The sequence below is a fragment of the Pongo abelii genome, chromosome 20, assembly GCF_028885655.2.
Source record: "Pongo abelii isolate AG06213 chromosome 20, NHGRI_mPonAbe1-v2.0_pri, whole genome shotgun sequence".
NCBI classification, from domain to species: domain Eukaryota; kingdom Metazoa; phylum Chordata; class Mammalia; order Primates; family Hominidae; genus Pongo; species Pongo abelii.
Window position 1 is genome coordinate 3,755,517 of NC_072005.2, and position 14,787 is coordinate 3,770,303.

General features: G+C 53.1%; 1 protein-coding gene and 1 pseudogene across 4 annotated transcripts in view; one reads left to right on the forward strand and one right to left on the reverse strand.

Annotated features, from left to right (window-relative positions):
• ZFR2 (zinc finger RNA binding protein 2) overlaps positions 1-12,160 on the reverse strand; it is a 69,162-nt gene extending 57,002 nt beyond the window's left edge. For 3 of the 4 annotated variants that reach the window (XM_054539351.2, XM_054539349.2, XM_054539347.2), the window contains exon 1: positions 12,076-12,158. In XM_054539351.2, coding sequence (XP_054395326.2) covers positions 12,076-12,128 — 53 coding nt within the window. In that variant the 5' untranslated portion in view covers positions 12,129-12,158. Of the gene's footprint in view, positions 1-12,075 lie in introns of all 4 variants that reach the window. The other variant, XM_054539353.2, reaches the window with a different exon arrangement.
• A 1,511-nt stretch (positions 12,161-13,671) lies between these two features.
• LOC100438446 (ferritin light chain-like) lies at positions 13,672-14,387 on the forward strand (annotated as a pseudogene).
• The last annotated feature ends 400 nt before the right edge of the window (positions 14,388-14,787 follow it).

Here is a 14,787-nt window from a genome sequence, read left to right on the forward strand (position 1 = left end):
AAAGCAAGCAAAAAGCTCACTGCACAGGCATGAGAACCAAACACGGCCTGCAGGCTGTCAATTTTCAGTCTGACCCACACTGAGGAGGTGAGAGTGATAGCTGAGAAACAGGTAGAAAAAGTCACAAACTGGCCGAGTGTGGTGGCTCACACCTGTGATCCCAGCACTTTGGGAGGTCGAGGTGGGCGGATCACTTGAGGCCAGCAGTTCAAGACCAGCCTGGCCAACATGGGGTATACCAAAAAAAAAAAAAAAGCCGGGCGTGGTGGTGCATGCCTATAATCCCAGCTACTTGGGAGGCTGAGGTATGAGAATCACTTGAACCCGGGAGGCAGAGGTTGCTGTGAGCCGAGATTGCGCCACTGCCCTCCAGCCTGGGCAACGGAGCGAGACCCTGTCTCAAAAAAAAAAAAAAAAAAAAAGTCATGAATTTAGTCTCAGTAAAGCCTGCCCATAACCAATGAGCCCAGGCTGTTTGCTGCTACTGTTCGGAGTCACCCGTTGCTGGAAGGAAGTGTGCCACTGTACTACGCCAGAGACGGCCGCCGTCTCCATGACAACAAGCACGCGCTGGTGCTGCCTGTCTGGGAGAGGAGAAGAGCGCAGGTGGGAAACGGGGAGCCCGGGCTAACATGGGCTTACAAACAGTGGTGACACACGTCTACAAGTCCTGCCCGGCACTCCCACCTTCAGGCCCCAGGCGAATGTCTTTTGATGGCTTTTTGGTCGGAGAGTTTGTTGTGGGAAGTCAAGCTTTTTCAGGTGCATCCTTCTAAACTGAATTTTGGGATGCAAAGCTGGCGAGCCCCACTGATCTCATTTTATTCATGCAGCCACCAAACTCAAGGGGACGTCAAAGCCTAGGGGATGGAATGGGCCCGTCTGAGCTGCCCACGTCTCCTGGCCCAGAGCTCTTTCTGTAGGGCCGTGCTCTCGCTTGCTCCGAAGAGATGGAGCAGGCTTAGGTGTGGTCCACACTTCAGAGGGACACGGGTGGGATCTGCAGATAGAGGCAGGTGGCGAAATGTCTTAGGGACAGCCAGGAAGATGGGTCATTCTCTATTTGCATATAATGATAATTTCTACTGAACACTGCATTGAATAACTCAATGGGAACACACACACACAAAACCCCCCAAAATATTTACAGTCCAAGGAAAAACTCAAGTGGAAATAAAGATTTTCCTGGAATCACAGGCTGAGAAATGTCATCGTTCTTTCTTTCTAAAAACAAGGACTCAGCCAGGTGCAGTGGCTCACGCCTATAATCCCAGTGCTTTGGGAGGCCAAGGCAGGCGGATCACGTGAGGTCAGCAGTTCAAGACCAGCCTGGCCAACATGGTGAAACCCCGTCTCTACTAAAAATACAAACATCAGTCGGGCATGGTGGTGCATGCCTGCAATCCCAGCTACTTGGGAGGCTGAGGCAGGAGAATCACTTGAACTCGGGAGGCAGAGATTGCAGTGAGCTGAGATTGCGCCACTGTACTCCAGCCTGGGTGACAGAGTGAGACTCTGTCTCAAAAAAGAAAAAAAAAACATAATTAAAAACAAGGACTCTTTCTTCCTGAACACAGCTCATCACCTACTTCCCTATCACCCCCTCGGCAGACAGAGATGAAGGCTGAGGCCACCCAGCCGGAAATGGAAATGTCACAGGGCCCTGTGATGGTTAATACTGAGTGTCAACTTGACTGGATTGAAGGATGCAAAGTATTGTCCTGGGTGTGTCTGTGAGGGTATTGCCAAAGGAGAGTCCCATGTGAGCTGGTGGACAGGGAGAGGCAGACCCACCCTCACTCTGGGTGAGCTGCCAGCGTGGCCAGGATAAAAACAGGCAGAGGAACGTGGAAGGACTGGACTGGCTGAGTCTTCGGGCCTTCGTCTTTCTCCCGTGCTGGGTGCCTCCTGCCCTCGAACATCAGACTCCAAGTTCTTCAGCTTTTGGACTCTTGGGCTTACACCAGCAGTTGGCCAGGGGCTCTCGGGCCTTCAGCCACAGACTGACGGCTGGGCTGTCGGCTTCCCGACTTTTGAGGTTTGGGGACTTGGACTGATCCAACCCTGGATTCCTTGCTCCTCAGCTTGCAGACGGCCTATCATGGGACTTTACCTTGTGACCCTGTGAGTCACTTCTCCTGGATAAGGTCCCTTTCACGGAGACCTCTATCCTGTGAGTCCTGTCCCTCTAGAGACCCTGGCTCATCCAGCCACCGACTTTCGTGCCCCGGGAACCCCTGGAGAACACCTGCACTCCTGCGTTCTGACCTTGGCGTGGCGGGTCTGCGACTGCACACGGCGTGAGCCACACCCAGGAGGAGGGCGCAGTGCCTCAGGGGCCAGAGAGACACGTGCCCTGCCACACCAGATGCTGATGCGCCCAGTCAAGTCCTTCATCAGGGAGAGTGTTTTCAAGTCTGTTTTACCGGCAGTAAGATGACATTTCAATCGCTGTGTGTACACACAACACACACACACACACCCAGAATTTCATTTTTTGGCCCTTCTGTTCACAGGGGTTTTATATTCAAAATGTATCTTACACATTCACACCCATAACAGTCCTGATTTTGTAACCAGTTTTTTTCTTTTTCTTTTTTTCTGACCATGAAACCCTTAGGTGCAGTCTCCATGTGAAATGCCCATTTCAGATCCAGAAACCCCCAAAATGTCCCAACGTATTGGAAAGGAGTTCTGTTAACTCAATCCTCAGGAAGATACCAAAAGGACTTTTTTGCTTTTTGAGTCAGGGTCTTGCCCTGTCGCCCAGGCTGGAGTGCAGTAGCACAATCATAGTTCACTGTGGCCTCAAACCCCTGGGTTCAAATGACCCTCCCGCCTCATCCTCCCAAGTAGCTGGAACTACAGGTGTGCACCACCATGCCTGGCTAAATTTTTTTTTTAAGAGATGGGGGTCTCACTATGTTGCTCAGGCTGGTCTCGAACTCCTGGGCTCAAGCGATCGTCCTGCCTCGGCCTCCCAAAGTGCTGGGATAACAGGCGTGAGCCACTGCACCCGGCCCGAAAGGATTTTATTACCCCAGGCTCACTTTCAAACCCTCTTCTTTTGAATGGAGTCAAGAGGCCAGCTCCAAGCCAGGACCCGCCTGGTTCCTCAGGACGGAGCCACCATAGGGCGGCAGGTTCTTGAGGTGGGAATTGGATTCCAGAGCCTGGGCGTCGTGTTTCCCGAGCCTCGGGGGCGAGCCAGGCTGTGCGGCAGTGGGACTGATGGGCTTGTCCTCTGCCCTGCTGAGAAGGCACATGGTCCCACGTGGAGGCGGCTGCACGGTGAGCCCCACCGGGCAGGTGCTTGAGGACACCATCTTGACGATACCATGCCAATCACGCTAGAGAAAGCATTAGCTACGTGCCCGCCCAGACGCAGGACAAGCGACAGAATTTCCAACCAGCATCGGCTCACTATAGCAACACCTTTTTACTCTTGTGCACCAAACTGGCCGACATCTCAGGAACAAGGAAGGGTCATCTCCTGTTCCAGCCCTCTCCTGCTGCTTTAAGAAACAGAACGGCCTGCAGAGCCCCGTCTGTGCTGGCTCATGAGCCACTCGTGTCAAGGGCAGGACAAGATGGCAAACCCCAGGTTCTCATGAGCAACTACAACCGGCCTCGAACCACCAACCTGGACTCAACCGACGACACTCAAAACAACAGAGACAACACCGGCTCTTGTTACATCCATGGCAAGGGCCTGGGGACGTTACAGGTCACTCTGCTCCCAAGGGGCAGAGCTCACCACAGACTTCACCTCCTGCTGCAGGACTGGCCTTCCCAGATCCACAGTGCCGCGGAGTCAGAGCCATGCCGCCTCTCCACTCTCCACCAACCACGACAAGTAAACGACTCGCAATAGGTCCGTTTAAAAAGGCAAATGGAACTTACCTTAGGGGAAAAAAACCTGCCCAAAGCAAAAGCAACATATCCACCAAAAAAAGAAGTGTCACTCCCCCAAAATATTTACAAATTAACTTTCTAGCTAAAAGAAATCTGGCAACTTTAAAATTAAAGTTGAGCAGAGCGCAGTGGCTCACATCTGTAATCCCAGCACTTTGGGAGGCCGAGGAGGGTGGATTACTTAAGCTCAGGAGTTTGAGACCAGCCTGGCCAATGGCAAAACCCCGTCTCTGCAAAAAATACAACATTTAGCCTGGTGTAGTGGTGTGCACCTGAAATCCCAACTACTTAGGAGGCTGAGGAGGGAGGACTGCTTGAGGCCAGAAGGTTGAGGCTGCATTAAGTTATGATCACACCACTGTGCTCCAGCCTGGGTGACAGAGCAAGACCCTATCTCAAAAAATAATTGAAATAGGGCTGGGCACGGTGGCTCACGCCTGTAATCCCAGCACTTTGGGAGGCCGAGGCAGGTGGATCACCTGAGATCAGGAGTTTGAGACCAGCCTGGCCAACATGGTGAAACCTCGTCTCTATTAAAAATACAAAAATTAGCTGGGCGTGGTGGCGCACACCTATAGTCCCAGCTACTAGGGAGGCTGAGGCAGGAGGATTGCTTAAACTCGTGAGCCAGACTTTGCAGTGAGCCGAGATCGTGCCATTGCACTCCAGCCTGGGCAACAGAGTGAGACCCCGTCTCAAAAATAATAATAAAATACAAAGACAATGAACACAGGGTTTACAAGTCCCTTTCTACGTGTTTTCCTTGTTTTTCTAGGGCTGCCTAGTTATTTATCCTGATCAGGGCCTTTGTCCCATGACCCCCAGAACCCCAGGAAAGAACATCAATATTCATTACCCTCAGGTGAAAAGACTGTTTTCCAGGGCCGTTCGAAAATACTTTTAAATCTGATGTATTTGTTCTGATCATTCTAAATACACACGTTGGTAGACCCACACAAGAGACAAATACAAAATAAAACTATTAAAAATCCAGAAACAGAGAATATGTTTAGGAGAGAAAAAAGTCTCCTAGGAATTTACTTCTGCCCCAGTATGTATGAACTAACTTTTGGTTCTTTTTTTTGAGATGGAGTCTCACTCGGTTGCCCAGGCTGGAGTGCAACGACGCAATCTCAGCTCACTGCAACCTCCACCTCCCAGATTCACACGATTCTCCTGCCTCAGCCTCCCGAGTAGCTGGGACCATAGGCACGTGCCACCACACCCAGATAATTTTTGGATTTTCAATTGAGATGGGGTTTCACCATGTTGGCCAGGCTGGTCTGGAACTCTTGACCTCAGGTGATCTGCCTGCCTCAGCCTCCCCAAATGCTGGGATTACAAGTGTGAGCCACCGCGCCTGGCCTAACTTTTGGTTCTAAAACAAGTAAGATGAAAAATCAAAATCCACACTTCAAAAATATTCAATCTACCTAATTCCTTGTATAGGAGCTCAGACCGCAAGTCTTGTCATTTGAAAAGGTTTCGTGAAAGTATACTTCAACCCAAGTTTTCACATGCAGCCAGCAGCTGCCTCTCGGATTCTCTTCTAAGGAGTTCAGCCCTTAACATGTATTTCAGCCTTGCTGAGAAGGACGTGAAAAAGACCACAGCAACACGGGAGGGGCAAGTTCCCTCCTTGCTCCTCCAGGGTCGTGCTCCCTGGAAAGAATGGGTGCAGCGGAGGCGCAGTTACTTATTAGGATGGGCAAACAGCTCGAGGGGCCCACGGTCTCACTTTCCTGGGGCTTTTTGGACCTGGTGGTAGGAGTCCATTTACAGGTATGCGCCCCGGCCCCCAAGGTGGCGACATCGGACTCTCCAGGGCAGCCTGTGCTCCTTGGACCTAAGCTCAAAGGGACGGGGTTGGCCTTGGTGGGTGGGGTTTCCACCGGAAGGACCTGGAGGCCTGCGGGAGGGCAAGTGTGGCTTCTGGGCTGGGTATGACCAGGTCGGTTCTGAAGCCGGTTGAAGCCACACCTGGCAGGCAGGGGCTCCCATCAGGGGTGTTAACAGGTTCTGTCGCTGGCCCTGGGGCTGCCGAGCCTGTTCTCATGGTCAGCATGGGCTCCGGGCCTTTTTCAAGCTACCTGTTGCCTGGGAGACATTTTTGAGAGATATGGGTTGGGTCACCGTTACTTTCCCAGTGACACGGGGCCATGTGCTGTCTCAATGTCCCCACTCCGGGGAGGGGCTCTTGTTTTTTTATTGTTTTTTGAGACAGGGTCTCGCCCTGTCGCCCAGGCTGGAGTGCAGTGGTGCGATCATAGCTCAATGTAGCTTCAACTTCCTGGCCTCAAGCAATCCTCCCTCCTCGGCCTCCCAAAGTGCTGGGACTACAGGTGTGCACTGCCATGCCTGGCCGTGTGTTTTTTAATGTCTGAAGGATGTAGTCCTAAACCACTATCTGACCGGGCCCTGAACTAGCAGGGCAGGGTGCAGGTGACAGCGTAAAGGATGGCAATAACACAGTCTCTACCACAGGTGCAACCTCTAAGCTGACGTGGTCAGGGCTGGGTTCGACACCACTGCTGCCTCTCTAGGCTCCAGCAGCCCTGACTGTGAGTGAGGCACTGGCCTGGGCCCATTCCTAGCCGGGCCGACCACCGGGCCCCCACGTCAGTCCAGTGACTGCCCCCAAGCCTCACTTTCCTCATCAGCAAAATGGGCTTCACAACACCTACCCCAAGGATCACGTGAGGGCTCAGTCAGTATCAGGTGCCCGGGACTCACCTCACACAGAGAATCAATAACCAGCAACGAGCATCCTGCCCATCACTAACAGAGTGTGATGGTGTTCCAACCCCGCCTCCCACTTCCTGAAACTCTCCAGGGGAAGGAGCTCAGCTTATAATGTATGCTAATAGTGTCAGTATGCTAATAGTGTCAGAGTTTAATTGCAGGGAGGAAGTGCCTGTAATCCCAGCACTTTAGAAGGGAAAGGCGGGAGGTCCCTTGAGGTCGGTTCAAGACCACCCTGGGCAAAATAGTAAGACCCTATCTCTACGAAAATAAATATCGCCGGGCATGGTGGTGTGCACCTGTCATCCCAGCGACTCCAGGAAGCTGAGGGGGGAAGACTGCCTGAGCCCAGAAGTTAGAGGCTGCGGTGAGCCAAGACTGTGCTACGGCACTCCAGCCTGGGCAACAGAGTGAGATCCTGTCTCCAAACAAACAAACAAACAAACAGAGGTTCTCTGGACAGGACATCAAGTATTACACCAAAATCCAGTAGTCTTCTAACTTAGATTTAACAAGAATGCAAAGGCACGGCTAGCCGACTGCGTAATACTGGGGGAACTGTGACAAAACCACTAAACAAAGAGAAAGGTAACGGCAGAGGCCTCCGGCCTGTCACTTCCCACCACTCTGCACTCCCAACACACCACTTTGAGCTCTCCATGCTTTCATGACCAGTGTGACTTCACATGGGCAGACCCTGTTGGAGCTCCTCAGCTATTCTCAGCTAAAAAACTGTGCACAATGCTAATCTTTCTTTTCTTTTCTCTCTTCTCTTTTCTTTCTTTCTTTTTCTTGAGACAGACTCCCGCTCTGTCACCCAGGCTGAAGTGCAGTGGTGCGATCTCAGCTCACTGCCACCTCCGCCTCCCGGGTTCAAGCAATTCTCCTGCCTCAGCCTCCTGAGTAGCTAGGATTATAGACGTGTGCCACCACATCTGGCTATTTTTTTGTATTTTTAGTAGAGACGGGGTTTCACCATGTTGGCCAGGCTGGTCTCGAACTCCTGACCTCAGGTGATCCACCCGCCTTGGCCTCCCAAAGTGCTAGGATTACAGGCGTGAGCCACCGCGCCCAGCCTGCGCTCAGTGCTAATTAAAAGCACTGCTGCATTCAGTTTTCCACATGGGATTAATGTTTCATTCTGAAGACTTGCAGCACTAATTCAACTTCTAAAAAAAATTATGAGATTCATAAGACCATATAAAATAAAATAAAGATAATCAACATTATCAACAGGTAACTGTAAACTTTTCTTACGCCTTCAAGAGTGAATGCTGGCCGGGCGCGGTAGCTCACGCCTGTAATCCCAGCACTTTGAGAGGCCGAGGCGGGCAGATCACGAGGTCAGGAGATCGAGACCATCCTGGATAACACGGTGAAACCCCATCTCTACTAAAAACACAAAAAAATAGCCAGGCGTGGTGGCAGGCGCCTGTAGTCCCAGCTACTCGGGAGGCTGAGGCAGGAGAATGGCGTGAACCCTGGAGGCAGAGTTTGCAGTGAGCCGAGATCGTGCCACTGCACTCCAGCCTGGATGACACAGTGAGACTCTGTCTCAAAAAAAAAAAAAAAGAGTGAATGTGCGTCCAATTCTTACTGACCAACAATTAAGCAGTTCAGATACCAACCCTATTTATGGATGAAAATGTTAAGGAAATTCCTACCCAGGGCTATGGTTATCATTTTTTTGTTCATTTGTTTTAGAGACAGTGTCTTGCTCTGTTGCCCAGGCTGAAGTCCAGTGTCCCAATCCCAACTCACTACAGCCTCAAACTCCTGGGCTCAGGTGATCCTCCTACCTCAGCCTCCCAAGCAGCTGGGGACTATAGGTGCACACCACCACATCTAGCTAATTGTCAATTTTTTTATAGAGATGGGAGGAAAAGTCTCATCATTTTGCCCAGGCTAATCTCAAACTCCTGGGCTCAAGTGATCCTCCTGTCTTGGCCTTCGAAAGTGCTGGAGCGACAGGCATGAGCCACCATGCCTGGCCTGGTTATCAATTTTATAAGCTAAGAAAACCTACCCAAAACTCCTAAAAAATGAATTGCTGTCTTTGTTTCAGCAATTCTTGAAACAGGCGTTGTAAATACTGCTGTCCAAATGCTGCCATAAAATTGGTACACAAAATCTGTTATCTGATCACTTTTCTCATGGCAGGTTATATAAAACATAGGTACTTTTTTGTTTGTTTGAGACAGTCTCACCATGTCGCCCAGGCTGGAGTGCAGTGATGCGATGATCTCAGCTCACAGCAACCTCCACCTCCCGGGTTCAAGCGATTCTCCTGCCTCAGCCTCCCAGGTAACTGGGATTACAGGCATGCGACACCACGCCCGGCTAATTTTTGTATTTTTAGGAGAGACAGGGTTTCACCATGTTGGCCAGGCTGGTCTCAAACTCCTGACCTCAAGTGATCCGCTTGCCTCGGCCTCCCAAAGTGCTGGGTTTACAGGTGTGAGTCACCGCACCCGGCCAAAACATACGTACTTTAAAAGCAGCCAAAGTTTCCAAACAAAAGTCATTTCCCGCAAGAAAGAATGTCTAGTTAACCTAAAGTCATTCAAATAATGCCTATCATCTTGTTTCAAGGTTTTGTGAGACTGAAATGTATTTTGCAAGGATCCCCGTGTTATTTTGAGTTTTTAGTTAATAGCTTACTATTTTCTTAAGGAAGAACACATTCTCCCTGTGGCAATTCTAAGGACGGACTAACTCAACAACTCAACACCGGGTTACATGTATACTGTATCACCTAAGCCATCAGAACACAGAAGGTAGCTGTGCTAAAATGTATAAGCACATTAATTCAAATCAACGACAGAAGCCTCTACTGAAGCTTAGCAATCACCTATTTGAACAATATAAACATTCAATTTCTCCTCTGGAAGGTAATTTTAATAGCAAGCATAATATTCAAGTGATTTTCCATGTCTGATGGAAGAATGCAATGGAGAACGAAAGAAGAGAAAGAGAAAAGAAGGAAGCAGGCAGAGGGGTGGAGTGTGTCCAGAAGTTTCTACTAGCCTGGATCGCTAGCCAAGTCCAGCCGCTTTAACTGAGCACTGGCAATCAAAACACCACTGAGGATGAAGGAAGCAAAAGAAAATATCAAATAAAAATTAAACGCTCCGTTCTGGGAAATCAGCAGGTCATAGATTCTTTCTCTAATAGGAAATCCATTACTAGTCAAATACTCCACCGGAGAAACCACTCGGAGTGCAGGAAACAGATGCACTCCTCATTCCCACAGCCCTGGTTTCCAAGCCCTAGGTGGTTTCTCTTTGTGATTCCATTAGAAAGGGCATAGCAATATCACAGCCACTGGTGGAAGGGTCGGCACTGCCGCTCCACGGCGGGAAGCTGAAACACCAGCCTGGATCTCTCTTCCATGCGCTGAACTGCAGTAGGAACACCGCGGGGGGCAAAGACCCCCGAGCTCAGCAGAGGCCCCTCTATGAGGTGCCCAAGGGGTGGTTTGTATCTGTGGGGGCTCAGCAGGGACTGTGAGAAACAAGGTTATAGCAAGCTACCAGCTAGAAACTGACACAAGGGTGACACGTGGAAATGATCAACTGTTTGGTGGGGATCTGTTCCCCCCAGAGATGCCAGCCCTGGCTCCCGGACTGGGACTCCAGTCTTGGGGGCACATGGACGGGCTGAAGATAGCAGAGATGCTCCAAAGAGCAGGCCTGGGAGAATGGTGTAGAGTGTGTGTTTGTACATTTGGGGCACAAACTTACCCCGTGTGTGTCCCTACCCACTGAGCCCTTCTGCCCCTGGCCTGTTCCCAGTGTGTCCCCATCCCCTGCCACCTCTCCTCCAGGATCCTTTCTCTCCCTCCCCTCCCAAACGACTAGATATTTAAGACCTAGAAAAGGATCTTAAATATCAAAACACTCAGGGCCCTTTCTCCCTCCTCACTGTCCCAGCAGGGTCCCAGTTCCCTGGAAACCCAGGTGCCCACCCTCTTAATTGACCTCAGGACCTCCTCCCACATCATATTGGCTTCCCGCCAAGTCTCTGTCCCCCTTCCCCAGTCAGGCCTCAGTTCCCCACCAACCTCGGTTTCCGCCCCTCCCTGGGGTAACCTCCCAGGTCTCTGTCTTCTCTCCCTCCACCCCAAATCAGGGGTCAGGTTCCCATCCCTACTCCACACCCCACCCCAGGTCTCTGCCCCTGCCTGCTAGGCACCCTCCCAGGTCTCTGCCTTCTCTCCTATCTCCACCATCAGGGGTCAGTGCTCTCCACACTCGAATGCGGCTGCCCCCTGCCCAGTCGGGAAACCTCCCAGGTCTCTGCCTTCTCCTCCTCCAGCAATCGGGGATTAACGCCCCTCTGCCCTTCCCCTCCTCCTGCCCAGCCACACACCCTCCCAGGTCTGAATTATCTCCCCCTACCAGCAATCGGGGTCAGCTCCGCTCTAGCCCTCCCTCTGTCCAGCCAGACACCCTCCCAGGTTTCTGTCTTCTCTCTTACCCCCATCAGGGGCCAATTCCTCACCCTTCAACTGTAGCTTCCTCCTGCCCAGCCAGGAACCCTCGCTGATCTCTGTTTTCTCCTCCCCTACCAGCAATCGGGGGTCAGCTCCCCTCTGTCCATCCCCCTGCCCGCCAGGCACCCTCCCAGGTCTGTGTCTTCTCCTCCCCCCGCAATCGGAGGTCAATGCCCCCCTGCCCTTCCCCTCCTCCTGCCCAGCCAGACACCCTCCTAGGTCTGTGTCTTCTCTTCCCCTACCAGCAATCGGGGGTCAGCTCCCCTCTGTCCATCCCCCTGCCCGCCAGGCACCCTCCCAGGTCTGTGTCTTCTCCTCCCCCCGCAATCGGGGGTCAATGCCCCCCTGCCCTTCCCCTCCTCCTGCCCAGCCAGACACCCTCCTAGGTCTGTGTCTTCTCTTCCCCTACCAGCGATCAGGGGTCAGCTCCCCTCTGCCCATCCCCACCCACTCCCCGGCCAGGCACCTCCCAGGTCTCCTCCCTGCATTGGGTCAGTTCGTCCCCTCCCCTCCTCTGTCCCTCCTCCTCCCCGGCCAGACACCCCTCCCCCGGGTCTGTCCCCTCTCGCTGCCCTCCTCTGGGCGTCCCCATCAGGGGCTGACTCCCCCCGACCCCGCACAGGCCCAGGCCCAGACCCAGGCCCCCTCCCACTTCAGGAGCCCCCTCCCGCTCCCGCCGACAGACACCGTCGGCTGCAGAGACGTCTCATCCGGAGCCCCGGAGCCCGCATCCCGCCCGGTGCCAAACCTGAGGCCGCCCCGCCTGCTTCTCCCGGCGCCGCGGCTTCCCTCAGGCCGGGGGTCCAGGTTGGGGCTGGGACTGGGGCCGGGCCGGGAGCGCGGGGCGGGAGAAGGGGTAGGCGGGGTCCCGGCCAGGCTGCAGGGGCCGGGACTGGCGGGGGCTGGCGCGGCTGGGCAGTTACCTGTACTGCGGGCCGCCGCCCTGCGCGAAGTCGAAATACTGACTCGTCGCCATCTTAGCGTCTTCCCCGAGCCTGGCGGGCCCGCGACGTCACCCGCCCCGCCCCCGAGCCGCGTGCCGCTCGCGCCTGGCCACGCGCCCCAAGCCCCGCCCCCTGCGCGAAGCCCGCACCTTCTCGCTTCCTTCTCTTAGGCTGGGGAGACACCGCCCCGCGACCAGACCTGCCCCGAGGCCCCGCCTCCTACGCAGAGCCCCGCCCTCCTATTAACCACTCAAATGTGGAGGTCTCTGCTCAAGCCTCGCCCATGCTAGAAGCCCCGCCTCTTTCTCGGAGCCCCACATTCCCTTTAACCACTCAGATGTGGCGGTATCTGATCAAGTCCCGCCCATGCTACAAGCCCCGCCTCTTACTCAGAGCCCTGTCTTCCCTTTACCCACTCAGATGTGATCTCTGCTCAACCCCCACCCATGCCACAAGCCCCGCCTTTTTCTTGGAACCGCACCTTCGTTTAACCATTCAGGTGTGGAGGTCTCTGCTCAAGCCCCACCCATGCCACAAGCCCCACCACCACAGCCAGCTAATTTTTTAATTTTTTGTAGAGACAGGGTCTTGCTATGTTGCCCAGGCTGATGTTGAACTCCTGGCCTCAAATGATCTTCTTGCCTTGGCCTCCCAAAGTGCTGGCATTACAGACGTGAGCCACTGCGTCTAGCCTCAGAATGACTCTTCAGGTGGCACCCATGGTCTCTGCCTCCTGTGTTCACAACCTGATATAAATAAATGATAGGCCGGGCACAGTGGCTCACGTCTGTAATTCCAACATTTTGAGAGGTGGAGGCAGGAGGATCTTGAGCCCTAGGACTTTGAGAGTAGCCTGGGCAACATAGCAAGACCCTGTTTCTACAATTTTTTTTTAATTAGCTGGTCATGGTGGTACATGCCTGTGGTCCCAGCTACTCAGGAGGCTAAGGTGGGAGGATCACTTGAGCCTGGGCTGTCAAGGCTGCAGTGAGCTGTGATTGTACCACTGCACTCCAGAGTGAGACCCTATCTCAAAAAAGAGAAAAGAAAGAAAGGGCTGGGCGTGGTGGCTCACATCTGTAATCCCAGCACTTTGGGAAGGCGAGGTGGGCAGCTCACCCGAGGTCGGGAGTTCAAGACCAGCCTAGCCAACATGGTGAAACCCTGTCTCTACTAAAACTACAAAAAAAAAAATTAGCCAGGCGTGGTGGTGCACACCTGTAATCCCAGCTACTCGGGAGGCTGAGGCAGGAGAATCACCTAACCCAGGAGGTGGAGGATGCAGTGAGCCGAGATCACACCACTGTACTCCAGCCTGGGCAACAGAGCAATACACCATCTCAAAAAAAAAAAAAGAGGAGAGGGAGAGGAGCAGGGAGCGAGGGAAGGGAAGGAAAGAAGAGAGAGAGAGAGAGAAAGAATTGAATGAATAAACAAATAAATGGAGGCAAACAGACAAATCTCTTATGTAGAAGAATTCCTAACTTGTGTAGCTACACTGCCCTTAAGGAGATGGAGAGTAACTCTACACCTCTTGAGTGTGGGGTGTGAATAGTGACTTCCTTCCCAAGACTGCAGCCTGGAAGGAGGGGGAGGGAGAGTCACTTGACAGTATTGAAACCTGACAAGCAGCAGCATGTTTGGTGGTCCCGCGGATCTGTCTCTTGCTTCAACAGTGTTTGGACGAACAGATCCCGGAACTCACTTCCAGCCTCCGACCACCCTCTGATTTCCTCTCTTCTTGCAACCTCCTGGAGCATCGTCTCAACCATCTTCTGCTTCTCGGACCAACCAACGCCATTTCTGTGGTTAGCTCCTTCTTGCCGACCAACCATGAGCTCCCAGATTCGACAGAATTATTCCACCGCGGTGGAGGCAGCCGTCAACCGCCTGGTCAGTTTGCACCTGCGGGCCTCCTACACCTCCTCTCTCTGCGCTTCTATTTTGATTACCATGATGTGGCTCCGGAAGGCGGGGGCTACTTCTTCCACGAATTGGCCAAGGAGAAGCGCAAGGGTGTTGAGCGTCTCCTGAAGATGCAAAACCAGCGTGGTGGCCCTGCTGTCTTCCAGGACGTCCAGAAGCCAGGGCAAGATGAGTGGGGTAAAACCCTGGAAGCCATGGAAGCTGCCATGGCCCTGGGGAAAAATCTCAACCAGGGTCTTTTGGATCTTCATGCCCTGGGTTCCACCCCTACAGAGCCCCATCTCTGTGACTCCTGGAGAGTCACCCTGTAGATGAGGAAGTGGGCTGCACGCGGTGGCTCACACCCGTAATCCCCGCACTTTGGGAGGCCGAGGCAGGCGGATCACCTGAGGTCAGGAGTTTGAGACCAGCCTGGCCAACATGGCGAAACCCCAGCTCTACTAAAAATACAAAAATTAGCCGGGAGTGGTGGCACACGCCTGTAATCCCAGCTACTCAAGAGGCTGAGGCATGAGAATCGCTTGAACCCAAGAGGCAGGGGATGCAGTAAGCTGAGATCATGCTACTGCACTCCAGCCTGGGGAATAGAGTGAGGCTCTCCAAAAAAAAAAAGAAGAAGAAGAAGATGGGTGACCACTTGACCAACCTCCACAGGCTGGCCGGCCCGGAAGCTGGGCGGCCCAGAGGCTGGGCTGCATGAGTAACTCTTCGAAAAGCCGACTCTCAAACACGGCTAGGAACCTACTGAGCCCAGCAACTTCTGAA